The sequence below is a fragment of the Trichomonas vaginalis genome, chromosome III (genome assembly GCF_026262505.1).
Source record: "Trichomonas vaginalis G3 chromosome III, whole genome shotgun sequence".
Taxonomy (NCBI): domain Eukaryota; phylum Parabasalia; order Trichomonadida; family Trichomonadidae; genus Trichomonas; species Trichomonas vaginalis.
Window position 1 is genome coordinate 25,652,327 of NC_067205.1, and position 25,279 is coordinate 25,677,605.

The following is a 25,279-nucleotide window of genomic DNA, read 5'->3' on the forward strand; positions in this document are numbered from 1 at the left end:
GGAAGGTATTTATGAATTATTTTTGAAGAACTGAAGGTGCTACCATGTTACCATGTGCTACCAGGTCAATTAACTTCTCTGAAAAAATGAGACAACATGACATTTTGACAACATCACGGGAGGAAGGTATTTATGAATTATTTTTGAAGAACTGAAGGTGCTACCATGTTACCATGTGCTACCAGGTCAATTAACTTCTCTGAAAAAATGAGACAACATGACATTTTGACAACATCACGGGAGGAAGGTATTTATGAATTATTTTTGAAGAACTGAAGGTGCTACCATGTTACCATGTGCTACCAGGTCAATTAACTTCTCTGAAAAAATGAGACAACATGACATTTTGACAACATCATGGGAAATATGATGCAGTCCAAAAATAAAGTTAGTTTTAAAATTATTTTTATTTTTTTATTCCTATATAAATGACGGCAACAAACAACAACAGCAACTATATCGTTTCTGATGAAAAAGTTATTGATTCATTAGTTGAGGAATTAGTTGTGGCAGAAACTAAAACCCTCAACGAAAGAATTGGTGAAAACAAGATTGATTTACATAACTACCTCAAACACGATGGAGGAAGAGGAAGGAAAACTGGTATGGCTTTATTAGTAAATAAAATTTCAAATTTAACGATTATAGATGTTGATATCAATAAATCATACAATGATGAACTTAAAGAAACAGTTAGAAAAGACATTTTATCAAAACTTTCGGATAAAGATGTTATCGTTAAAACCGCTTCAGGAGGTCTTCACATTTATTGCAACACTAATTTCTTCTATGCAGTTTCGAACAGAATGATTAAATGTTATTCCTGCAATGATTATGATATCGATATCATGACTTCTATGGATGATTCAAAGCGTTCTTTAGTAGTTATGGCTGATTCAAGAGTTCGCAAGAATGCAACAGAACCAATCAATACATACTCATTCATTCGTGGAAGTTATGATTCAACATTAACCAGAACAGTGAATGATATATTAAATGATTTGAATATTAAGGTAAGAGTTGAACAGACGAATGAAGAAATAAAGAGTATAATGAATGAAAACAAAGATGTAAACATTGACGATAAACTTGCCAGAGCATAGTTGATGGCATCTGTGATTTTGAAGTACATAATGACGGTGGAAACATGAATTGAAAAAGAAGTTACATTATTCACACTGTTTCAAGCTATTAATTCGTTACCTAATCATTTAATTAATGAAGCCTACGATAACGTTTATAACTTCTGCAGTTTAACAGAAAATGCAAAAAGTAATTTTGAAAAAGCACGTGGTAGATATGCACATTTAATGACTTCTCCATTGTTTTGGTGAAGATTCTAAAACTATATCAAAAGGAATATTATGATGAATATGTTTTACCTTTATTACGTAAGCCAAAAATAACATTTGATATCAAACTTGATGACTCGTTTTTGATAACAGATATTAGACGCAAGGCTGAAAATCATCAGTATAAAAACAGTTCTGAAGTAATTGAGGATTTATCACGTGTAATCCGTTTTGTAGATTGTGGAAACAAATATTTCATTCAAAAGGACTATAATATCCACAACAAAATGAATCAAATATCATTCGTTCTTCAATCAAACATGAAAGAGTCACTTAAAATGATTAAATTATTTAAAGAAGAAGGTAAAACAATAACAGCATGGGATGTACTATTAAATCAATTATCCTCATTAACCGTTAAGGGTGTTTGCTTTAAATCTGATTCCCCAGATGTTTTCTCAACGTTTCAAGGTTATAAATACAACATTCTCGAAAAGCTTGATTACTCAAAAATTGAGATGTTTATGAATTTCATTAAAGAAGCCATTTGTGATAATAACGATGAAGTGTATAAATACCTTCTCGGCTGGATTGCATCAATGATTCAACATCCTGGAATCAAGAATGAAACAGCAATTATTTTGAAAGGACTTCAGGGAACAGGTAAAAACAGATTTACAGACATTATTTCTGAACTTCTCGCTGGTTATTCATGTAAAAACATTACCGAAATAGGTGAGTTAACGGGTAATTTCAATTCAGTAGTTGAGAATAAAATGTTTCTTGTACTTAATGAACTCAAGAATGTAGGTGAAGACAGACTCGCAAACTTCAACGCTTTGAAATCAATTATAACGGATAATGAGATTAGAATTAATGAAAAGAATCAACCCAGAAGAACTGCTCAGAACGTTGCAAACTTCATTTTCGTAACTAACAACGTCTACCCTGTCAAAATTGAAGTTGGAGACAGAAGATACGTAGTTTTAAGAGTTAATGGTAAATTTAAGGGTCAATTTGATTATTTCAAGAATTTAATGGATTCATGCACAAAGGAATTTTATGATAACCTTTTAACATATTTTATCAATTACGACCTTTCATCATTTAATGTACGAATCATTCCGATGACTGAAGCCAAACAAGATTTAATTGAATTATCAACAAATCCTTTAGATGTATGGATAAATACACATTATGATGAATTGTGTGCAGGTATGACGTGTGAAAATGCTCTATTCTGCAAACCATCAGACATGAAAGACAAGAATTTCCAAATGAGTATTAAGGATAAATGTGATAGGAAACATAGAAGAATAGACGGTAAACAAACATGGTGTTATGTTTTGAAAGAAGAAATGAAAGGATTATATAAACAGGTTGAACCAAACGATAATGAGGATTCATTTACTGATGATGAAATACCTGTAAATGAAGCTTTATTAAGTATGATTTGAATTTATTTTTGCATTAATCCTCCCGTGATGTTGTCAAAATGTCATGTTGTCAACATTTTTAAAAGAAGTTAATTGACCTGGTAGCACATGGTAACATGGTAGCACCTTCAGTTCTTCAAAAATAATTCATAAATACCTTCCTCCCGTGATGTTGTCAAAATGTCATGTTGTCTCATTTTTTCAGAGAAGTTAATTGACCTGGTAGCACATGGTAACATGGTAGCACCTTCAGTTCTTCAAAAATAATTCATAAATACCTTCCACCCGTGATGTTGTCAAAATGTCATGTTGTCAACATTTTTAAAAGAAGTTAATTGACCTGGTAGCACATGGTAACATGGTAGCACCTTCAGTTCTTCAAAAATAATTAATTATTGAATAACCTAAAAACATTAACGTAAACATATATTTTTGGTCGTTTATGATAAAAATAAATGGTTCATTTACTCACAATATTTTTGTACAAAACGACTCCAAACTTTTAACTTCTTTTCTGCAGTTTCTAATGCTATCTTAGCGAGTTCATATTCTCTAAATTCTCTCTTTAAATCTTCTTGTTCCCATTGGTCTAGTTCGTATGGAGAATCTCTACAACCATAACATATCTCACGTTCGTGTTCTAATTGTTTTTCACACATTTTTCTAACTTCTTCTTCAAACAAATGTTTAGCATTCTCTACTGTATCTTCGAGTTCATCTTCATCTAATTTCTCATGAACTTTCTTGTCTATGGAGTCCATAATATCTTTGACATAAAATGCATACTTTACAGAGCACCATTCAGCAACAAAATGAACGAGGTCAGGATGTATGTAAATACCTTTGAATTCATTTATAACACCCTTAGTAAGCTCATAAAATGCTTGTTTGAGGTTGAGCCACTTTTGGCTCGACCGTATTCATTCATCCAAAACTCAATAATTTCCTGCATTTTAGTACTATTGAGAAATCTGTTTAAATGGTTTAACCTTCCCACTTCTCTTGTCATCTTTGTTGCATTAATGTAACCATCCTTGTCTCTACGTAAGACTTCAATACCATTATAAGTGCCTTTTGTGAATGTTTCACCATTAGATTTGTTCGTGAACGTCTGTGCTTCGACTGACATTTCTGTTCTTACATACAAAATAAAAAAATAAAAATAAATAAAGTTGAGGTGAAGAGGTGAGATCTCACCTGTTTTTTATGATAGTAGTGAAATAAAATTTTGTTATTAGTTATTTTATCATCATTTTATTAAGTTCATCTTTAGTTAATAATTTGAATGGATTCACTAATGTTCCACCTTGAGTCACAACACCTGCCCCGACTAATTGTGAAGAACCTGGGATAAGTACTCCATGAAATGATTTCATTGGTATCATTAATTTAGAAATAGTTGGCTTAATTAATTTTGTCATTTATACTAAAATAAAAATTTAAATTATGCCGTTCGCTCTTTTGGAGCTCAGGACTTTCAGTCCGTTCTAAAGTTTGTTTCACAAACATTGAGCGTTCATTGAACTCTATACCATGCGAATACAGTCATAAATGGTGGCATGTATTCTTTACTTTGTCCCGTTGTTTGTGTATATCCTGAAACGAAATGTGTATGGTTTCCTTCTCCCTGAGTGTCACTCCAGTAACAATTTATAGCAAACTTAACGTCGTCTTTAACATCATATCCTTTACCTTTTGTCATTCCTGACCAATCACAATATCTATGCTTATGCCAACCCGCTTGAGATGTACTTAAATCTATGTAGTGACTGTGTGCAGGTAAATTTTCACCTGAAATCGTTTTACTTTCCCCTGTTTCCTTTGAAGAGTTTGCACAATACAAAAACCTGTCAACTATTTGTTCCCATGCACCAACACCAAACATTACTTGAGGACCTCTTGCATCCATAGATGTATAAATAGAACCTACTGGGTTCATTAAATCAAACATATGAGATATTATAGGATTGTCTCTTTTGAACTTAAAATATAGTGCAACTATTTCAGGTTTCTTCTGGTTTGTGTTAGAATATTTTTTATAATATAATCTTATGTTTTCAGGGTAGGTAAAATCTTGACTATAATATTTATTTCTGTCATCTGTATAATAATATACTATTCTCGTTTTTTCTATTGCATTATATCTTTTATATCTATAATAATCTAAATATAATGTTAGCTTTTGTTCATCTACACGTGGTGTTCTGTCGTCATCTCCATAGTCATAATAATATGGTGCTGGAGCTGGGTCAGGCAATGTCATATCTACCATTTCATAAACTCTTAAATATTTCTTTTGTTCGTCTCCATATAAGTTTAAGTAGCAGTTGTTGTCTAATGGAACTTTAACTTGTGTACCATCATTCTTTTTATAGCTTACATACATTTCATTGTTATTTTTCGGAATGAGTTTACACCGTGCACCATTTTTTAAGGAGTGTACAAACTGCCATCTAAAATATAGGGTGTCCAAAGGTGCGTTTAGCACAGCGCTCTATATGAGACTATTAAAGGAGATATATGCTGATTATAAATATATAATAAAAAATATGAATTTATGTATATGATGAGTAAGTTGTATTTTGGCGCCATGCCGGGATATAAAATGAATTTTGAGACAAGAGGCGGTTTCGCGGGAAATTTTGGCGTTTTTTTTTCATTTTTTTAATGAATCATAAAGAAAACATCCTCGCTCTTGCAAAAAAATGCAAAGACTGTAAAAAAATCTACGAGACATTGGTAAAATGCTTCGGTATGGATGCTCCTAGCTATTCCACTGTAACGTATCATGTTAGGATGTATCACTTCATGAACAAAAAGGCGCCCATCATAAAAATTGACAAAAAATCGCCGGATCAAAGAAAAATCAAAGCGATTCTTCAAGCGCTAGATGAAGACCCAAGAGCATCACTCAGAAGGATAGAGGAGATGACAAAGATACCACGTACAACAGTCAGTTATTATCTGCACAATTATTTGAACTACAAACTAGCGTATACACGTTGGGTTCCGCACAACCTTAATTCAGTTCAAAAAAAATCTAGAGTCCAATCTTCGAAAGAGCTCCTCTCTATATTGGGTGCGTACCAATCCAAGAAGTTTCGCTTTTTAGTAACAGGGGACGAGTCTTGGTTTCAATATGCAACAGAAGCCAAAATCATGTGGATCCCGAAGGATGAAAATCCGCAAACATTCCCGAAGAAAAAAATTGACACACCAATGATGATGTTGTCGGTTTTTTGGGGCGTGAATGGCATCATCGCAATTGATATTCTTCAAAAACCTAATACGATGAATGCTCAGTATCTAATTGACAATGTTCTTACTCAAATTATCAATTCTGATGAGTTTGAGAAATCCAAACAACAAAAACAAAAGTTTGCAATTCATTTTGATAATTCAAGAGTTCACAAAAGTCATAAGGTAATGAATTACTTGGTGGAAAACAATGTCAAAGTTGTTCCAAACCCAATTTATTCACCTGATATTGCACCCTCTGACTTTTATTTATTCGGCACGCTAAAAAAGAGAGCTGAAGGACGCGAATTCGCGAGTCCAGATGATCTTGAAAATTTTGTAAGAGAGCAATTTGAGCAATTTTCTCATGATGATTTAAAGCGTGTCTTTCAAGCCTGGATCGATCGCTGCGAACGCGTGATTGAATCCAATGGTGATTATATTTAAATAAACTTTATATATATGTAACTTGTTTATTTCTATTCGCAGTATTCAGGTTTGTGCTAAACACACCTTTGGACACCCTATATTTATTTTCTTCATTGACAGAAAAGTCACCAACAATAGTTTCAATATTTTTTGTTCCTATCAAACTTTGGTATATTTCGTTAACATATGTTTTATCCGCCTTCTTCTCTAACTCATCGTTAACATATGTTTTATCCGCTTTAAGGTCTAAACATCCTGAAACCCATCCTGTATCAGCTTTAACTTTAAAAGTCTCAAATGTCCATTCATAATACCGTTCAACCTTTTCTTTAATTTCATTATCTTTTTCATCAACATAAACCAAATTTGCCTTCTTCTCTAACTCACTATCCACATATGTTTTATCCGCCTTCTTCATTATGTCGTTTAGGAAACCTTCTATGAATTCCTCATTTAAATTAAATCTTCCAATCTTCAAAACTTTAGGAAATGCATTTAATGCGTAATATTTCTGTTCTTCTGGTGGAATTGATGTTATATCATCCGTTATTCCTTTAATTTTTGAATTCATAAATAAAATTTCTTTTATATTTGATATCACTGCACCACCTTTGCAAACGAATTCGAAATGGTCATTTTTCAATACTATCTCCAAATCTCCATATTTCAACCTTTGCGTTTGTTCTGCCATCTTTGAATTATATGCATATATGGCGTATGTAATGGTCTGAAGGACCTGGGTGCTTTGCGCCTTAAGTTGCTGCGGTTGCTGTTGTTTAATCATTTATTATGATTTAAAAATAAATATTTAATCCGTTATCTCATCAGCTATTTTTTCTATTTGAAATTGCCATAATATTTCATTCATAAATTCTAAATCACAATCAAATAGGTCAGTTATTCTAAATTTAATATTGATAAATCTTTTGAATGAAGAAAAATGAATTCCCGGATAATTGAAACGGATATGATAAAGAAAATGTGTTTAAGTTGATGGATAAAATGTTTTGTATTGATGGGTAAGAGTTAGGGTCTAATGTTTGATGTGAAAATCTCATTGGGGTATTAACTTTATCACATTTGATTAAAATGAAATTGGAACCAGTGTCAGAATACAAAACATCCCCAACATCTTTTTCAAAATTTAATATCCCCAACAATGAACGAAGATGAGGAGTACAAAATTTAATTTTCAGCGGGAATTTAATAAGGTTATTTATTTCATCAAGTTCAAAAAGTTTATCAGGTTTTGATTTAAAATTTTCTTCATACCATACGATAAATGATTCATTTAAATAACTTAAAATCGTGTTAATATCCCATTTCGCTATCACATTATTTATATACATATCATACGTTTTTCATGGTCATCTTTAATAAATGATATATAATCTGAAGGGTCTAAAAGATGGGATTAAATTTACCACTCACAGAAACGAGAGTAACATTATAAATTCCGCTAACTGTTAAATTTAATTCACAGTTATTATTCGAAATAATATTGATAATTGACATTTTTATTACGATTAAAAATATGGTAAAGCGTTATTTTCCAGTGATAAATAAAACTAGAATAAGATTACCTCAAGAATTCATAAATTCAACGAATAAGAAATTCATTCATGTTATAAATTTTAGTGTTTTCAGAAAATATGAGTCAATGTCATATTCATCAACAGGTTATATTTCACTTCATTCAAATTTAGTTCAATCAAACCCATATAATGACCATTTCATCAGATTTTCAGATGGTATTAAAAATGTAATTGATAGATTAAAATATGAACAGATTGACAATATCGAATTTTTGGAATTTTGGTTTAAATATCCCGATGGAAAAAAGATTGAAGTTAAAGATAAAGCTGATACTATAACAAAAACAATTACAATGACCGATCCGGATAGTGGGGAACAAAAAGAAATAAAACAAACGATAGAAACTGGTGAAAGATCAATTATTATTGATTATGATTCAAAGGATTATTATTCGATAATGTTAATGCTTGAATATTAAATAGCCTTAACAAAGAATTTTTCAAGTGATATTTTATATTCATCAACTATTTTATTATAAATATTATTATATGTTAAATGAAGTTCAGTTGTTGTTCCATTCTTTGTTATCTTAATTGTGCTAATATCCTTTATAGGATTTATTTTTGCAACTATTCCACAGCATGAAACCTCATCATCTATGAAAAATTGAATCTTAACGTCTGAATCTTGAACATCACAAAGAATGGCGATAATGTGAATTAATGATTCATAAGGTAAAATAATTAAACCGGATTGGTCAATTTAAATTTATTATTGAATCATAATTATTAATTATTATATCACGGTAAATTTTCATTAATTCAGAATTAATGTCTATTTTATATGGGTTCTCGATGTTTGATGAAAGAGGTGGGGGTATGTTGGATAAGTGGGAATTTCAACAGGTTCTTTACCAGGTTCAGATAAAATGATTGGGTCTCCATTCTCATGGTTTTCTTCATTCTCCTCATTCTTCGGTAAGTCACGAGTTAATAAATTTGGTTGAGTTGCTGACCTTGTTAATTCAGGGCTAACATTAACTTTAACATTTTGAATAATTCGTGATTTATCATCATTTACGTTATAACCAACCGTAATCTCTGCTTTTGCGTTAGTGTTCTTTTGACTAGTGAAACGTCTTCTCATTTATAATCGAATAAAAAAATATATTTAAACTTTTATTTTGCTGGAACTTTTGAATCTATTATTCCCTGTATTTGTTCATGAAGTTGATTTTTAGCTGTTCATCGAAATTAATAGACCGAATATATTCATTAATTGCATTCTTATAATCATCTGATTTCTCAAATTTTCTTTTATCTGATTCCTTAACTAAATCATAAGTTAAACCTCGTTGCTGATATAATGGTTTCTTAATTAAATCTTTGAATGCTTGAGATAAAGCACCTGATGCAATTCTTGCTACTATAATTGGTTGGAATTGCTGTTTAAGTTCATCTTTAACATTTGCGAAAACTGGATCGAATAAAGCAACTTTAAAGAATTTCTTAGCTGAAATTTCAGGTCTAATATTTGCATATTGACCATCAAACTGGTTAGAATATCGTGGTAATCCATCCGGTCCCTCTTCAATAGCATTTAATTCTTCATTGAAATAAGAATATGGATTATGACGGTATGAATTAATTGGACCATTTTCACCTCTCCAATGTATTGTTTAACAGCTTTTCCATTTTCATCAAATTGCATAGGATAACGTTCATTATATACTTTACGTTTAGGATAATCAGATATAGTTAATTTATAACCATTTATGACTTTAATATTACCTTGACCATCAGTAACGAAAACTTCATTTATACCATCGGGTTTTCCATTTGGACCCGTAATGTCTGCTTCGTGTGCTTCCCAATTTGGACCATGACGTGGCATATGCTTGAGCTTCTGGTAATGTTAAAACGTTTCTCATTGTTTAACATCTTTTTGAAGACCAGCAACAATATGAACTAATTCTTTCATTCCATCAGGAACTTTCATAGTTCTATTATATGCACCCCTTTTGTTTGTCCCTTGTTTTAATGGAACCTGTAGAAGATTTGCTATTTCTGTCATGTTTAATTATAAATAAAAAATAAAAATTAATTATAAAAAGTTAATCAAATTTAACACTTCCTTTATTTAAATCAACTATTATTTTCCATGTTCACCTAATTGCTGATATTGTGTGTAAAGTTCATTAATGCTCATTGGTAAATTCACTTGATAAAGCATAACGTTCAACTGTTGACGACTAAACCCACTGAAAATGAAAAGTGTTGATAGATTTGATTTAATGTTTGTGCTTAATGCTTTGAAATATTGAACAGCCATAAAGAATGAACACTGAATGTGTCGACATTGAGTTAATAACTGATTAAAATATGATTTCTCATTTGTTATTAGTTTTGATTGCACTGCATCATCTAGAAAAATGAGTGAATGCAAAAATTCTCTATCAAAATTTGAAATAGAAAGTGTTTCAAATAATTCATCCCGTTGTTTATCAATAATTTTATCCTCTAATCCTTGCTTCTTGATTGTATTATATAATTCTTTATACATTAAAAAGTTTTTTAAATAATCTTCTGCTTCTTCTTGTGATAAATAAATAATTGGAATTTTGATTAAATGCTTTAAAGATTCAAATGTATCATCTGAAGGAGAACCTGAACGGTTGATATAAATTAACACATGTGAATGGGGGAAGTGTTAGCAATAATGATAATTTGTTTTAATATCGTTAATGTTTTACCTTTATTTTGTTTACCAATTGCTGCAGTGATTGAATTTAAATAACATTCAGAATATGGAATTTTCATTAATTTTTCCTTAGATAGAGCATTTCTATTATCACTCAATGCTTCATTAATCATATCATCTACGTATGTATTATATACTCCTGCTAATTCTTCATAAGGGGTGGATGAATTTAAATTCATTTAATCAAAAATAAATTTATAATTTTAAACATTTCTATTCATCAATATTTCATCATATGAACTTCTATACTGCGGTGGTGTACCTGTTGGATGATATTTCAAACCTTCATCCGGTGTCCATGTCCAATATGTAGTCCTAGTAAACCAAACCTGAGGAGGATTTGTCACCTTTGAACAGTAAGTGTCATTTTCACCCTGAATGATTGGATAAGCTTTCACTTGTACTGTAACTTGTGAGTTGAAAGTTTCTAATCCATCAAAGAATATACCCGCTCCATCACGTTGAACTGGAATAGTGCATAAGAATGAAGTTTGGTCTTTCCATGTTCTAGCTAATGGCGTGCCATCATCTGCATTCAGTGGTCTAGTTAATGAGTCCTCGTATTCTTCCGTGCATTCATTCACTCCATCTAAATCAGAAGCTTGAAGCATACGTGTAAAGAATATGTCACCCACTGTGGTCATCGCTTGATCGGGGAAGTTTCTGGAATCTATAGTGACCTGAAGACCTCGAAGCATTGGATTTTCTAAAACTGTTCTTTGCATTGCATTCTTCGGAAATGTTAACACAACATCTGTAACATTATGAAGAGCGTATGAGAAATCTGAGCTAATACCTTCAGGAGTGATGCAACCTCCATTTAGTGAACGAACGTCAATATGTTGAGCTGGAATCATGAATGGATCTTCCTTACTGAATAAACGTGGTATTGCTTTAACTGATTCTTCAATTAAACCATATCCTGGTGTAATACATTTATCCTCTAAAACTTCCATCTTTGTGCATGAAATAATAACGTCATCAACTGTTGCGTCAGCAGATGTGGTGGCTAAGCTTGTAATTAATTTGGCAGGAAGTCCGATTTGTTGGAATTTGCGATCATATTTATAAACATGATTCATAATCTTTTCATAATTTTCATCAGTTATCTTTTCATAAACGTAATTTTGTAAATCAGCAACTCTTAACGGGTCAACCTGACAAAATACTAAAGTATCCCTGAAAACATAATATTTAAGAATGATATCACCAAATGATTTAGGATAATCATCAAACGCCTGAAATGCTAACAAATCATTTACCGGAATAATCATATCAAAAGTGATATCAACTTCTTCATTTGCTCTCTTGAAAACTTCTGAAGGATCAATATATTTACCACATACTGAGTTATCATATTTTTGAACATTATTATATAACGAATGAACAAACTTTTTAACTTTCCTTTCTGATTTTGGTTTATATGTTGCAAATGCAAAAGATTCACGGGCGCAATCCATTTGAAGATAACCGGCATCACCTCTTTCGGTTTCTACTTCTAATTGTTTAAAGCTTTGATTTGATGATTTGTAACCAACGAATAAACGCATACATTTAAAAGCGGCATCACATGTGAAAGCTTTATTTGAAACTAGAGTTGCTTTAACTTTGCGTTTAATATATGTGTCACCTAATTGGTTCACATCATGAGCCGGATTTGTAATTCTTAAATGAGTTTGTTTATCATCAAAATATGGAGCATCAGAGTCATAGCATGAACTTTCAAGTTCTCTATAATATCTTCTACCATCATTCTTTGCGAATATTTCATTTATCTTTTCGAATGAATGAAATACATTTCCATTAATTGGTTTAGTGTTTGGCACCAAATAGTTAGTCGTCATTTATTAATAAATAAAAAATCAAAATTAAAAGATGGAAATGAATTTTTAATTTTAATGAAATAATCAACTATGGCTGCAGGTATATTTAAGAAACTGTGGGATAGAGTAAAAAGAGGAGCGAGTAAAGTTTGGGAAACATTGAAGAAGGGAGCAAATTGGATATTTAAGAATAAAGAAGCAATTAGTGACGTTGCTGAATCAATAACGCCAAAAGCTGCCCCAATAAGAGAAATTTTAAATAAAGGAGAAAAAGTTTATCAAAGACACAACCGATACTAAGATAAAAATAATTTTAAAATAATTTATTTTTCCACTATCTACCCCCTATTTTATTAAGTATTCCTTCAGCTATTCCACCAATTGCGTTACCTGCTTGTGCTCCCATCACCGGATTACCTGCAGTAGTACCTAATACTCCACCTATGATAGTTCCTGCCGTTTTCGCTACTGGTGCCAAAAAGTTTGCAACAGGTTTAATAATCTTTTTATAAACCCAACCCGCAGCTTTCTTAATTCCATCCCATAATTTTTTAAAGAATCCTGCCGCCATTTCTGATTTAATATTAATTAAAAAATATATTTCATCACTTATATTCTAATTTTTATTTAATGATAAATGAAACCGATTTTAAAAATAAATGAGACAGAGGAGGAAGAAATAAGTGAAAGTGAAAATGTTCAACAAAAAATAAACGTTGTTAAACCAATTACTTAAATAAAAATTTTTTCATCTGTTGAAGAATTTAATGACTATTATGTCAATAATAAAAAATTATTTAAAGAATTGACAACGTGTAAATTGAATAAAATGTTTAAAGTTGATGGATTCAAAATTTCAAAAATAAAAGGGGTGGTTAGTTTGAAATCTATTCCCCAATCAAGAATCACCTCATTAATGAAAATAGATGATTTAACAAAAAGAATAGAAGAGATTGAAGAAAGAATGAATCAAATAATTGATTTCATAAATTCAAATAATCATTAGTTTCTAATTTCTTTTTCTCGTTTATGAGGTCTTTGATTATGACTTTATTGATTCCATTCAGGATTTAAACAATGTTTAATTAATCGCGGAATATCTGACATCATCTATATATAGCTTCTTTTATAAAAGATAAAAAAATAAATTATTTTAAAATTAATGTTAATTTTTTTAAAATGTGTTTAGTATATAATATTTCTTACTAATTTATTTATTAATGTCGCGCTTTCTTTCGAATTCATGACTTAAAAAACGTAAGAAAAATTTTTATATCATCTATATATAGAAGATGTGAAAATATACCTTCATCTATATATAGACGTAACATTAAAAGTCACACAACCCTTCCACATATACTACTTTTCAAGTCGGTGAAGTGTAAGATTTTTTTATTTCTCCCATAGCACCATTATATAGGCGAAAATTGAAGAACTCCCATAATGTCCGCTCAACTCCAACATTGGCGCAATTGACATCAGAATTAAAAAGAGAAATGCTAGATTTCCTATCACTACATCAATTGTACAATATAGATCTATATTAAAATCGAAACTCCAAAAAACCGCGCCAAAACTGAAAAAAAAGATGAGTGATGTAAAGAATTGAATCTACATGAAGCGGTTTTATTTACAAATTCATTATTTATTTTAATTCGTTAAATGAGTGACCAGGAATCATTTGGAGACTTAAGTTTCCCTACATCCCCAAACAAGTCTGGGGCCACAGCAGATTCAGAGGCCTCAGCTAAGCAACAGCTTCAGAAAGTTTACAAGATTTTATCTACAAGCTTCTCACGCGAAGTACAGTCTGTTTCAGACGTTCAAGCCGTCATCAAAGCATTCGTCACCAAATACCTCAAGACTAAAGACCAGTTAAAGGAGGCAACGGAAATGAATGACGAACTTACTTCACGTCTTCAGCAGAGCTTTGATCAAACTCAGCTTGATGAAGCCAACCAAGAGCAGCTCATGCAAACAGGTGAAGAACTCAACAAGAAACTTCGCCAATACAAGAAGAGAGTTTTAGCCCTTGAAGACCAATTACGCGAACAACAAACAGCTAACGAGGAAGCCCAGACCCAAATCCGCGAGCTCAAACAAGCCCAAGACGATCTCAAGCGCGAGAAAACCAAATTAACCGAAGATCTTACAAAAGCTCAACTTGCAGCCATCCAGAACCAGCCAGTTGTTCAGGAGACCGACCCAGTTGAGAAGACAGCCAAGCTCTTCGAAGAACTCGTCGCTGCTCAGGCATCAGAAATCGAAGATCTCGTTCACCAGAGAGACATCCTCATTGAGAACATCAGATCGCTCGATGGTGCCGTTCTCGATGCCGAGAAGATGCTCACAGAGTATGCGAACGAAAAGGCTGAAAGCGAGAAGATGAAGTCCGAATTAATCAAGAAGAACGAAGCACTTACAGACAAATTACCAACCCTCGCACAGGAAGTCGAGCAGCGCATCCCATGCGACTTACGTTCATCTCTTCCTCAGAATGGCTCTGATTCCGAAAAATTCATTTTGGCAACAATCGAAGCACTCGTACAGACAAGAGCTGTTCCTCAGCAGCCAGTCGTCGAAGAGAAGGAGGAGACAGTCGCTAAAAACAAGTACATCGCCTTACTTACCAGATTGGAAGACGCCGTCCGCTTCATCCAGTCAATTGCAAAGGCTGGCGACAAAGCAGGTGACATCTGTCCACTCGGCATCGACTCAGAAGTCAGGACACAGCTTCTTACACAGGCGGCGAGAATGGGCCACTTCGTCGACGAGAACCTTCTTGCTGTCGGCATAGAGAACCTTCCAAACCACATGTCCATCTTCGAGCCAGGCTCATTCGAGTCAACTGAGGCACAACTCAAAGAATTCTACAACTTCGTTACAGAGGAGCAGCTGAAGGAGTCTCCAGTGCGCGAACTCTTCGCCCTCTTCGCCTCTGTCTGCGAGGTAAACAAGATGGTCATGAACTTCGCAGAGAACCAGAGAAACAAATCACACCAAACAGACAGAAATGTTGTAAACTCAGAAGCACTCAGAAACTTACAGCGCGATAACTTCGACTTGGCTCAGTGGAAGGCAGTCAACCAGGAGAAGATAGAGGCTGCAACAGCTGTCTTGGCCAAACTCACTGAAGACGACGGAGAAACAGCAATGGACGTGATGGCAAACAAACTCGCTCAGAAGTACGAAGACGCAGCGAAGGAAAACAAGGAACTGAAGGAGACAATCGAAAAACTCGAAAACGAGAAGAAGGAAATGGAAGAATCCAACCAAGTTTCAATGCAGGAAGCAACAGAACAGATCCAGACACGCGATATCTCTCTCCAAGAGGCAGAGAAGTCCAGATTGGAAGAGACACAGCAGTTGAATGAGAAAGTCTCTCAGCTCTCTCAGCAGAACCAGTCTCTGGCACAGAGATTCAAGGCAACGACAGAGGGACTCGAAGCAGCTCTCAGAGAGAAGACGGCCAAGCTGAAGAAGGCACTCCTCGCACAGACAGAGACAAAGAAGATGCTCGACCAGATCCAGGAGAGGACAAACGCAATTGTCTCTGAAAACGAGACATTGCACCAGCAGAACGCAGAGATGGAGGAAACACTCACTATTCAGAAGGAACAACTCGATGCTTTGGCTGAAAACGAGAAGAAGTTGAGAGATTCCAGAGAGGCACTAAAGAAGAGAATCGCAAATTACGAACAACAGAACTCTACAACTCTCCAGGACTTAAAGACAAGAAACGACGCCGTCCAACAGAAGTATCAGGACACAATCACAAACTTAGAGAAAGAAATACAAGATCTCAAGGCAGCGACAGAGCAGCTCAAGGAAGAGAACGAGTCAGGAAAGAAGGAGCGCCAGGAACTCCAGCAGACAATCACAAACCTCAGAGTATCAGAAAGATCACTCAACCTCAAACTCAAGACATTGCAAGAGCGCCAGGCACTGGAGAAATCAGCTGCTGAAGCCAGAAACAACACGTACATGATCTCCCTCAAGGCACAGGCAGGAAGACAGATCGACGAGGCCAAGGCACAGTTGGAGCAGACGAGACAGGCGATCACAAAGATTCTGCAGAACCAGTTCGGAGAGCAGTTAGAAGAAGACGCTTCATTCAACGACTTGTTCAACAGACTGGACAGAAGACTGCAGATGTACACATCAGACAAGAGAATTCTCGCAGACGCAATCAAACTCCGCGGCGACCTCAAACTGGCAGCGAATGTCACTCTTTCAGAGGCATGGGCCAGCGAGGTTCAGTCGAAGAACAACGCAGAGACAGCTGTTGCGAGAATCACAAAGGAAAGAAGAATAATCGAGAACGAACTCACAAATCTGAAGAGATCCACAGAGAAGATGTCACAGGACGCGAAACAAGCAGCAGAGTGGGAGAACTGGGGCAGATCTCTCTTCAAACAGGTCAATGAGTCATCTGCAGAGATCCCTGTTCAAGAACTCAGATTCAAACTCTCTGAAGATGTTCTTGCAGCAATCAAGGACAGATCAACACTGAAGAGACTGGACACATTGAGACAGCAGAAGAAGGTTCTCAAGAATCCTGCTCTTCAGGAACCAATCAAGACAAACCAGGAATTGTCTATCAGATCTATAATGTGCATCTTGATCTTCGCACAGAGAATTAACGGCGGACCAGGAAACCTTACTCCAATCTCGATTTCACCAAGAAAAGATTAATTGTTTTCAGAAATATATATTTCTTTTTTTTATATTAAAAATACTGATTTTTTTTATAAGTACAATTTTTTAAATAAAAGAAAAATTTATTGCTTGGTGAATTGAACAATTGTAAATTAATTTTGCAATGCTTTTGATACCTTTTGGTTTAGCAATGACATTGATATGGAGATTTTGTTCTTCAGAAATAGTTTGACATGATTCTGGCATCAAATGCTTTAATCCTAAGTCAAAAGAACTTGTTTGACCTGGAATTTCTTGATTCCCCATATAATCAGTATATTCATATTTATTATCTGCAAAATAACAATCAACAATTATTGGGACTTGTAAAAAAAGACCAGGCCCTTTGTTTTCGAGGAAACAGCAATTAGAAAATTTAACTGTTTCCATACAAAAGATCACTAAATTTGGACTCTCTAGTTTCATAAAATTGCATTTAGAAATTTCAACGGCATCATCACTATAGAAAGGCCAATTAATAATTCCTGTGCAATTAAAAGCTGTTGTTAAATTCAATATTACAGTTGAGTCGTGCACGGCAATTGTAGTTTCATAGTTTCCCATATTAAATGATGAATTGATGTTACTTGCTTGAATATCTCCACCTTTATTGAAAATTGTGTATCCAGCTCCAGGAGTCCATGAAGTTCTGACACATGAAGATACAGATGATTCAAATATGTAATTCTTATCATTCGGATTTGAAGCTTCTGTATATGAATAAAATCCTTCATTCACAGAAAAAGAATAAAAACAGCAAATCTTAATTTGAATACATTGACCATATACTAGTACAGATCCACCCTTTTCAGTAGAGCTGTTATTATAGAATGAACATGAAATGAGAAGAACCTTGCTTTGACTCTTGAGTGAAATGACTCCACTAGGCTTGTGAAATGAAAATACCGTATTGTGTACATAGTAATTGCCATCAACTGTGACTGTTTCGTTTTTTGATTTATCTTGGAAAGAATTATCATTATAATATTCATAAAAACTAAAAAACAATGATAATTTGTACTGCAATGCTGCAATACTGATAGATATAACTCCCAACTCATAACATTTTTCATATTATCGCAATAAAATCGTCGATAAATTTTTCAAGTTATAAACCTTAAAATGGTTGAATAAGTATTCAATTTTGAAAGTGTTTATCATAAAATTTCTGATCCGAATCTGGTATGTGGTTTTATTTCTCACAATTTTATAGGCATATATTATGCAGTTTTTGAAATTAATAACATGCTTAATATGCCAATTCATAATCAAATGTCAAACAAAAAACCATTAATGAGATATAGCTGCTTTTTATTATTATTCAAAAAGTAAGAAAAGAATAATTCATTGCATGGAGAGATGAAGCACAACGTATTAATTTTGCAATGGTTTTAATACCTTTGGCTATTCCGATAATTTTGTTTTCCTCATTTTGCTCTTGAAGTCCATTTTCGCATGATTCTGGTAATAATAAATGTTTTAAATTTAAATCAAATTCATCTGCTTGGGAATAACTTACTTCTGGATAATAGAAACAAGTGTATGTTACTTGATTATCTGCAAAATAGCAATCTGTAACATATGAATTAAACATGAATATTCCCGATCCTATATTTTCAATAAAACAACATTTATTAAAAATATTTTCACCATCACAAATAATCTCATTATATGATTTGTTTCTTTTAAAAATGCAACGATTAACATCAAAATCACCAAGTAGAAAAATAGGACCAGCGTTAGGGGAACTACAATTAAATATTGTGGATTCATTTAATTTTCCTTTTCCAGTGTTTCCATATAAACAAAATGCAGAATATGCTTGAGAAGAATGGTGCGATGAATTGATGTTATTTACCTGCATATCTCCAAAGTTCATATAAACAGTACCAGATAGTCCATTACATAAAACAATTGATGATTCAAATAAGTAATTCTTCCCATTAGAATTCTCAGTTGCTTGTGAATAAGAATAACTTCCTTTATCTGAAGTAACAGAGTGAGAGCAGCATACTTTAATTTGAATGCATTCTCCATAGACTATGACAGATCCACCATTTCTTGAGGAGCTGTTGTTGTAGAATGAACATGAATTAATAAGTAATCTACTTTCACTTTGGAGCGAAATAACACCATTTTGTTTATGAAATGAAAAAACTGTATTATGTGCTGAATAATCACCAATTCCTGTGATTGTTTCGTTTTTTGCTCTATCCTCAAAAGTATTATCATTAAAATATTCGTAAAAACTGTATAACAGTGATAAATCGATATATGTTGCTGCAATATCGATTGATATAATCTTTTAGACATATTTTTATTCATTATATTCTGATAAAATTGAAGATTAATTTCAAGTCAAAATCTTTTATGTGGTTGAATTGATATTCAATTTTGAATGGAAAACTTTTTTTTGAATCAACGTTTTCAAAACACTTTTTGTTTTGTTTTCAAATTTAAATAATCAAATTTTAATTGTCAGTAAGATACTAATAAATTTTTAATAACGAAATACTCTTTTTCGAAGAGATGGAATTTTTTAATTGATTGAATATTATGGTAGCATCTAAGTATCATTGTCTCCCTTTTTGCTGTTTCAGAGTTCAAAAAATATATCCAGCAGAAGACGAAAGGACCTCTTAACATATAATCCTATTCAAAGAAAACTTTCTATATGAATAATATCAATTAATTTAAATATATAAGAATAATGTTTTATTATTTACTTTCTATACTTTTGCTTAGTTCTTTCCATGATGTTGATTAGATCTGTCTTCGAATATTGCTTTGCAAGAAACATTGGTGTCATGTGGTAGTTGTTAGGCATGTCTGGATGTGCTCCATATTCCATAAGGATCTTTGCAATTTTGGCATTTCCGTATTGAACTGCGTACAAAAGAGGACAATTTCCAAGTGGATCTTTGTGATTTACATTGATTCCGGCCTGGCAAAGGATCTTAACCATCTCTGGATTCTCGCGATGGATGCAAGGAGCCAATGCATTTGCACCTTCTGGTTGAGAGATCTCGTTAACGTTTACTTTATATCTAACGAGAACTTTCAAAAACTCAACTTGTTCATCGTCGCAAATTCCAAACAAAATAGAAACTCCATTTTTGTTCTTTGCATTTGGATTTGCACCAATAGACAACATATATTCGAAAGAAACAATTCTATCAAACTGATATGCATCATAAAGAGGTGTTGCACCATCTTTTCTGCATTTATCTTCGATATTTGCACCTCTTTTAACAAGAAGCTTAATGACATCAATGTTTTGTCTGTAAACAGCAGAATGAAGGATAGAAACAAGGACTTTTCCGTATCTTTCAATGTTTGCGCCGAGATCAATCAGTTTATTAATTGTGTCGAGATTTCCAACATTAACTGCCATTTCTAAAGCTGTGAAAATATCATTAGGACGCTGCCAATTTATATCACAACCAATTTTAACTAATGCTTCCAACGATTTCAATGCTCCGTATTTCGCAGCAATCATCATTGGAGTGTAGTTATCTGGTGTGATTAAGTTTGTCTTGCAGTTGTGCTTGTGCAGACAATAAATTGCATCAGGACAGTCGAATTCAACAGCTTCAAGAAATGCAGTGTTTCCATACTCATCTTTCGCTTCAATGTCTGCGAGATAGTCCAACAACAACTCAATCATTGGAACATCGTTTTTATATGCTGCCAAGATTAGAGCTGTTCTTTGATGTGTTGGATCTCTTGCGTCAACATCTGCGCCATGAGAAATACAGAATTTCGCGAGTTTGAGGTTTCCGCTTTGTGCTGCACGAACTAGAGGAGTTAATCCAAACTCATTCTTTGTTTCAATTGTTGCTGCTTTCCTTGAAATGAATGCTTCCAAAATTTCGCATCCAATATCTCCATCAGTTTCGATTTTCATGTAAGGAGTTTGTCCTTCGTTGTTCTTTAGTTTCGGATCAACTCCGTGGTCCAGCATGTACAGAATAGACTCTTTGTCTCCCAATGAACGGCATGCGAGATGCAGAGGAGTGTTTCCGTCTGAATCTTTCCTGTTTATGTCGGCGCCTTTTTCGACCAAAAATTTGATGACTTCGTAACTTCCTGAATTCGCTGCGTAATGGAGTGGGGACCATTTATCAGGGAGAGTAATAGAATCTACTTGATAGATACCATTGTCTACAAGGTATTTAACAATGTCAAATGATGAATGAATGGCGGCTTTGTTGATGTAATTAATTTGTTTAATTTCTGTGCCGTTTTCAAGGAATTTCTTGAAGAAATACAAGTTATCACTTACGGTTGGTCCAAGTAAAAGGTTGCTGTCATCAGATTCGAATTCGTTGATATGATTTAATTCGGAAATTCCTTTTTGTGCGACAATAAAGTTGGAATACCTGAATGCAGCAACAAAGGATATGTTCATGCCCGCTCTGGACCTCAAGTAATCGAATGCTTCGTTGTTATGATGGCGAATTACGGAATCAATGCTGTAAGAAGGGAAATGCGCAATGTGATCGACCATTTCTATAATTTCTGTACTGCCACCACTGCAAGCATCACTTACAGTAGAGCTATTTATGCTTTGATTGTTCATCATGAAAAATTTAAAACAATTTACGGCTTTGTACTCGGCAGCAAGCTGAATCTGCCGCGATGATTCCATAATTTCATTGTATAATGCATTTGGCGTCTCTACATTCTCTCTTACTGATTGAACATCGTCGATTTTTATGACTTCTTCTAAAAATATATGTTTTTCAACGAAAATACTATCATCTATAAGGGAACTTTTAGAGCAAAGTTCTTCGAGTTTAGTTTTTGATGACTCTATATAATTTAATGTGGTGTCTTTAAGATTTTTTTATTATTTTCGTAATCGAAGAGGGAATTTGAAGAAATTTGTTGGATTAATGCAAAGAAGAAACGTGGATTTTTAGCAAGACCGATTGCTTCGAACATTTTGAGTGCTCCTTTTATAGATATAAAACCTAATTTGATGATTTCTGAAGTAAAATCAATAACTTTTTGTACATCCTGCTCTGTTCCAGTGAGTAGTAACTTATTTAAATCAACTAATTGTTGTATAGCATTACTTGTCTCACTGTCAAGATTAACCATTTTATTTTGAATTGGTTTTAGTAATTTTTTTTGTCCATTCAAATAAACGTATACCATTTCAAATATTTCTAGCAACTAACACTCTTCTGGGAATATAGGCCTGAACCACGAACGCATGTGTGCAATAATATTCTTGATCATTTCATTGAATGTCAAAATTTGCTAATGATTTCTGCCGATTTTGTGTCAATAGCTATGGATTGATAATGAATGTAAAAACGCTGCTAGTTTTATAATACAAAATCTTTATTCTAAAAACAAAATAATATAAATTTAATTTTCAGAGGAATCATGGATTAATTGACGAATGCAATTAACTTGTGTCGTCAAAGTATCATCATTGTCACTCTCGTATTGATCAATATAATCTCTGAGATCTTCATTTTCTAAAATCATTTTCTTCTGCTCTTCAGAGGCAAAATTAAGCATATGAAGTACGATAACAAGTATATCTTCTATAGTCTCCTTAATGGCACAAGGGATAAACTGAAGCAAAAAGTTAAATATGGTTTCTAAATTTGCAGTTTCAAAGAAATCATTTCTGCTTTGCTTAACAATAGTAACTATAAAGCAAAAGATGAAATACTTTTGTGTATGCGATAAATGTTCTGAATTATTTATCAAATCATAAATTAAAGGAGTTGAAGAGACATATATGGCTATATCTCTATTACATGAAACAATCGATATCAGTAAATTCATCCAATACTCGAAGAATGAAAAATTAGTGTTTTTTTGAAAAATATCTAATATTTCATTGAAATAATCAATAGAAATAGAGATTATGTGAGAATTATACATATTTGTTAGGGATCTGATACATAATATGTCATTTGGAGCTAATCTTCTCCGAATTATTTCGAAAATTAAATTGCTAAATTGTCCTGGAATTGAAGGAATGGTTTTCATAGATGATATCACGTATAACAATAACATTTCATCTGGATTTGGACCTTGCATTTGTTGATTCAGAAAATTCAGGATTGAAAGTTTGTCATTATCTGAAATTTCAAAGCATAAAGCTATCCTAATGAGTTGTACTATGTGATTGGGATAATCTTGGTAGAAATGCTGTATTAAATCAGAAATTGGAATGTAAGATAAAGAAATTTGAAGAATCTCCATTCCTAAACTGAATATTCGTAATAAAATATCTAAGCATAAATCTATTGCATTGCCATTTTGAAGATGTCTCTTGAGAACAAGAAATAATATTGTGCAAAACTTTTTATTGGATGAAAGAATCTCGGAATTTATAAAAAATCTGCATTTTTGCAGGATATTAATAGAAATATTTGGTGTTGGACTCAATAAAAACTTACTGAGGCAATCATTAAAATTATAAGTTTGGAAAATCTCTTGTGCATGTGATTGTAGATATCTTGAATCAAGATTATCAAGCAATTCGTTCAGTGTTTCATAAGGTAAATCATTCGAATGCTTTAAAGTTTGGATTTTTGTTTCGAAATTAGTTGGAATATAATCATATGCATCATTTTGCTCATATTGAAGAATTTGGTTGAATGTTGAAGCACTAGATTGATTGAATTTATAATCATTTAACATTTCATTGGCAACAATGATAATAATGGCATAATGAATTCAGAGAGATATGAATTATGCATAAAAATCATCTATTTTTTATTGGTAATTAAAGAAAAGGAGCAATTCAAAAATGTTATATAAAATATTGCAAAAAGCAAATATATAAAGTATTCATATGCAGCTTCTATGAGCATTGGTATTATGTAAATGATTCGGTAATGAAAATAAATATATTTTATTAAGATTTAAAATAACAGATAGTCTTGAATATGATACCAAATAGATTTTGAGCAGTGCATAACAACATTAACAACATTTTTGTTCTTTTGGCTCAAGATAAGTTGCAGCGTTGAGATCAGTTTTATTTGTTTTGAAATTATGACGTGATCTAATAAAATTGAGTCCTAGTTTAGATGCCTGTGTGAAAAGCAGACCAACATTCTCTCCAGATTTGGAACTTGTGTAAAAAATTCCTGCAAAATAAGTGCCGTAATTAGTTTCGATATATTCTTCAGTTGGGCAATTGGGTGTTGTTAGATCTGTCTTTGAAATGGCTAATAAGATTGGCGGTATTTCATCACAAGAGTCATTTATCATATTTACCCATGTAGGAAGAGCCTTGAATGAATCGATATCATCAATTGCAGCTACTGCAATTGCGCAAGCAGCTGCACGAGTATATAGTGGAGCAAGAGATAAAAATTGCTCTTGGCCAGCAGTATCCCATACACATACATCTACTGTCTCGTCATCGACTTTGATTAGCTTTCTTAAATGATTTGCACCAATTGTAGGAGCATATCTACGAGTAAACTTTTCATTGATCCAGTAATTAACAAGCGATGTCTTGCCAACACCAGGGTTTCCAATTAAAACGACTTTGCATGAGATTAATTTATCTTCATCGGCAGAATTCAAGTTATTATCATTCATTACTAAATATTTTCTATTGTTACGATTATTTCTTCTTCAATCGTCAAAATCTGATTTTTGAAAATCTTATTTTATTGCTCCTATGCAATATGGATTTGACAAAGATTGAGAGCGTTCAGAAAAATGTCATGATGGTTAGCCAATTTATTTTATTTTCATATTTAAAATACCAGATTAATGAAAAACAAAAGATGGAAAAAAATTTTCATAACCACGTTCAAATCAGGCAAATGCTAGGTACTTGATTCAAAAATAACGAATGATTTCTTCATAAATAGATTAAGAAACCTCTATATGTAATGTTCAATCAACAAGAAATCGCCTAAATCAATCGTCTGCTTCAGAAAATGTAGAATGAGAAAATTGGTCAAATTTTGAGAAGATTATTTTATGTGAGATTGATTGTGATCAAATGAACGAACCTTGGTCCAAGCCATCTCAATAGTTTAATAGATTACAACATAGTATTATTATTTTCATAATC

At 32.9% G+C, this 25,279-nt stretch overlaps 10 protein-coding genes and 2 pseudogenes across 12 annotated transcripts, besides 2 other annotated features; 5 read left to right on the forward strand and 7 right to left on the reverse strand.

Annotated features, from left to right (window-relative positions):
- Positions 1-10,743: part of a mobile genetic element that runs on past the window's edge.
- TVAGG3_0764290 lies at positions 606-1,473 on the forward strand (annotated as a pseudogene). The gene has a single exon. A coding segment is annotated over exon 1 (868 nt).
- On the forward strand, positions 1,892-2,749 carry TVAGG3_0764300 (uncharacterized protein; the record flags this gene model as incomplete). Its single annotated transcript, XM_051245766.1, has 1 exon — positions 1,892-2,749. The coding sequence occupies one exon, from the start codon at positions 1,892-1,894 to the stop codon at positions 2,747-2,749; it is 858 nt and encodes a 285-aa protein (XP_051092353.1).
- TVAGG3_0764310 (uncharacterized protein) lies at positions 3,193-3,489 on the reverse strand (the record flags this gene model as incomplete). Its single annotated transcript, XM_051245767.1, has 1 exon — positions 3,193-3,489. One exon carries the CDS (start codon positions 3,487-3,489, stop codon positions 3,193-3,195), a length of 297 nt encoding a protein of 98 aa, XP_051092354.1.
- On the reverse strand, positions 4,245-5,114 carry TVAGG3_0764320 (phage tail repeat-like family; the record flags this gene model as incomplete). Its single annotated transcript, XM_051245768.1, has 1 exon — positions 4,245-5,114. The coding sequence occupies one exon, from the start codon at positions 5,112-5,114 to the stop codon at positions 4,245-4,247; it is 870 nt and encodes a 289-aa protein (XP_051092355.1).
- Positions 5,190-6,492: a mobile genetic element.
- TVAGG3_0764340 lies at positions 5,286-6,412 on the forward strand (annotated as a pseudogene). Its single transcript has one exon. A coding segment is annotated over exon 1 (1,127 nt).
- Positions 10,744-10,893: 150 nt separating the features above from the next.
- Positions 10,894-12,534, reverse strand: TVAGG3_0764350 (uncharacterized protein; the record flags this gene model as incomplete). The annotated part of the gene is made up of 1 exon (XM_051245769.1): positions 10,894-12,534. The coding sequence occupies one exon, from the start codon at positions 12,532-12,534 to the stop codon at positions 10,894-10,896; it is 1,641 nt and encodes a 546-aa protein (XP_051092356.1).
- Positions 12,535-12,603: 69 nt separating this feature from the next.
- Positions 12,604-12,813, forward strand: TVAGG3_0764360 (uncharacterized protein; the record flags this gene model as incomplete). Its single annotated transcript, XM_001311556.1, has 1 exon — positions 12,604-12,813. One exon carries the CDS (start codon positions 12,604-12,606, stop codon positions 12,811-12,813), a length of 210 nt encoding a protein of 69 aa, XP_001311557.1.
- Positions 12,814-14,170: 1,357 nt separating this feature from the next.
- TVAGG3_0764370 (biological adhesion protein) lies at positions 14,171-17,247 on the forward strand (the record flags this gene model as incomplete). The annotated part of the gene is made up of 1 exon (XM_001311557.2): positions 14,176-17,208. The coding sequence occupies one exon, from the start codon at positions 14,176-14,178 to the stop codon at positions 17,206-17,208; it is 3,033 nt and encodes a 1,010-aa protein (XP_001311558.2).
- A 1,285-nt stretch (positions 17,248-18,532) lies between these two features.
- TVAGG3_0764380 (uncharacterized protein) lies at positions 18,533-19,090 on the reverse strand (the record flags this gene model as incomplete). Its single annotated transcript, XM_001311558.1, has 1 exon — positions 18,533-19,090. One exon carries the CDS (start codon positions 19,088-19,090, stop codon positions 18,533-18,535), a length of 558 nt encoding a protein of 185 aa, XP_001311559.1.
- An 843-nt stretch (positions 19,091-19,933) lies between these two features.
- TVAGG3_0764390 (spectrin binding) lies at positions 19,934-21,862 on the reverse strand (the record flags this gene model as incomplete). The annotated part of the gene is made up of 1 exon (XM_001311559.1): positions 19,934-21,862. One exon carries the CDS (start codon positions 21,860-21,862, stop codon positions 19,934-19,936), a length of 1,929 nt encoding a protein of 642 aa, XP_001311560.1.
- Positions 21,863-22,035: 173 nt separating this feature from the next.
- Positions 22,036-22,523, reverse strand: TVAGG3_0764400 (uncharacterized protein; the record flags this gene model as incomplete). Its single annotated transcript, XM_001311560.1, has 1 exon — positions 22,036-22,317. One exon carries the CDS (start codon positions 22,315-22,317, stop codon positions 22,036-22,038), a length of 282 nt encoding a protein of 93 aa, XP_001311561.1.
- Positions 22,524-22,602: 79 nt separating this feature from the next.
- Positions 22,603-24,795, reverse strand: TVAGG3_0764410 (GTPase protein; the record flags this gene model as incomplete). The annotated part of the gene is made up of 1 exon (XM_001311561.1): positions 24,169-24,795. The coding sequence occupies one exon, from the start codon at positions 24,793-24,795 to the stop codon at positions 24,169-24,171; it is 627 nt and encodes a 208-aa protein (XP_001311562.1).
- Between the last annotated feature and the right edge of the window lie 484 nt (positions 24,796-25,279).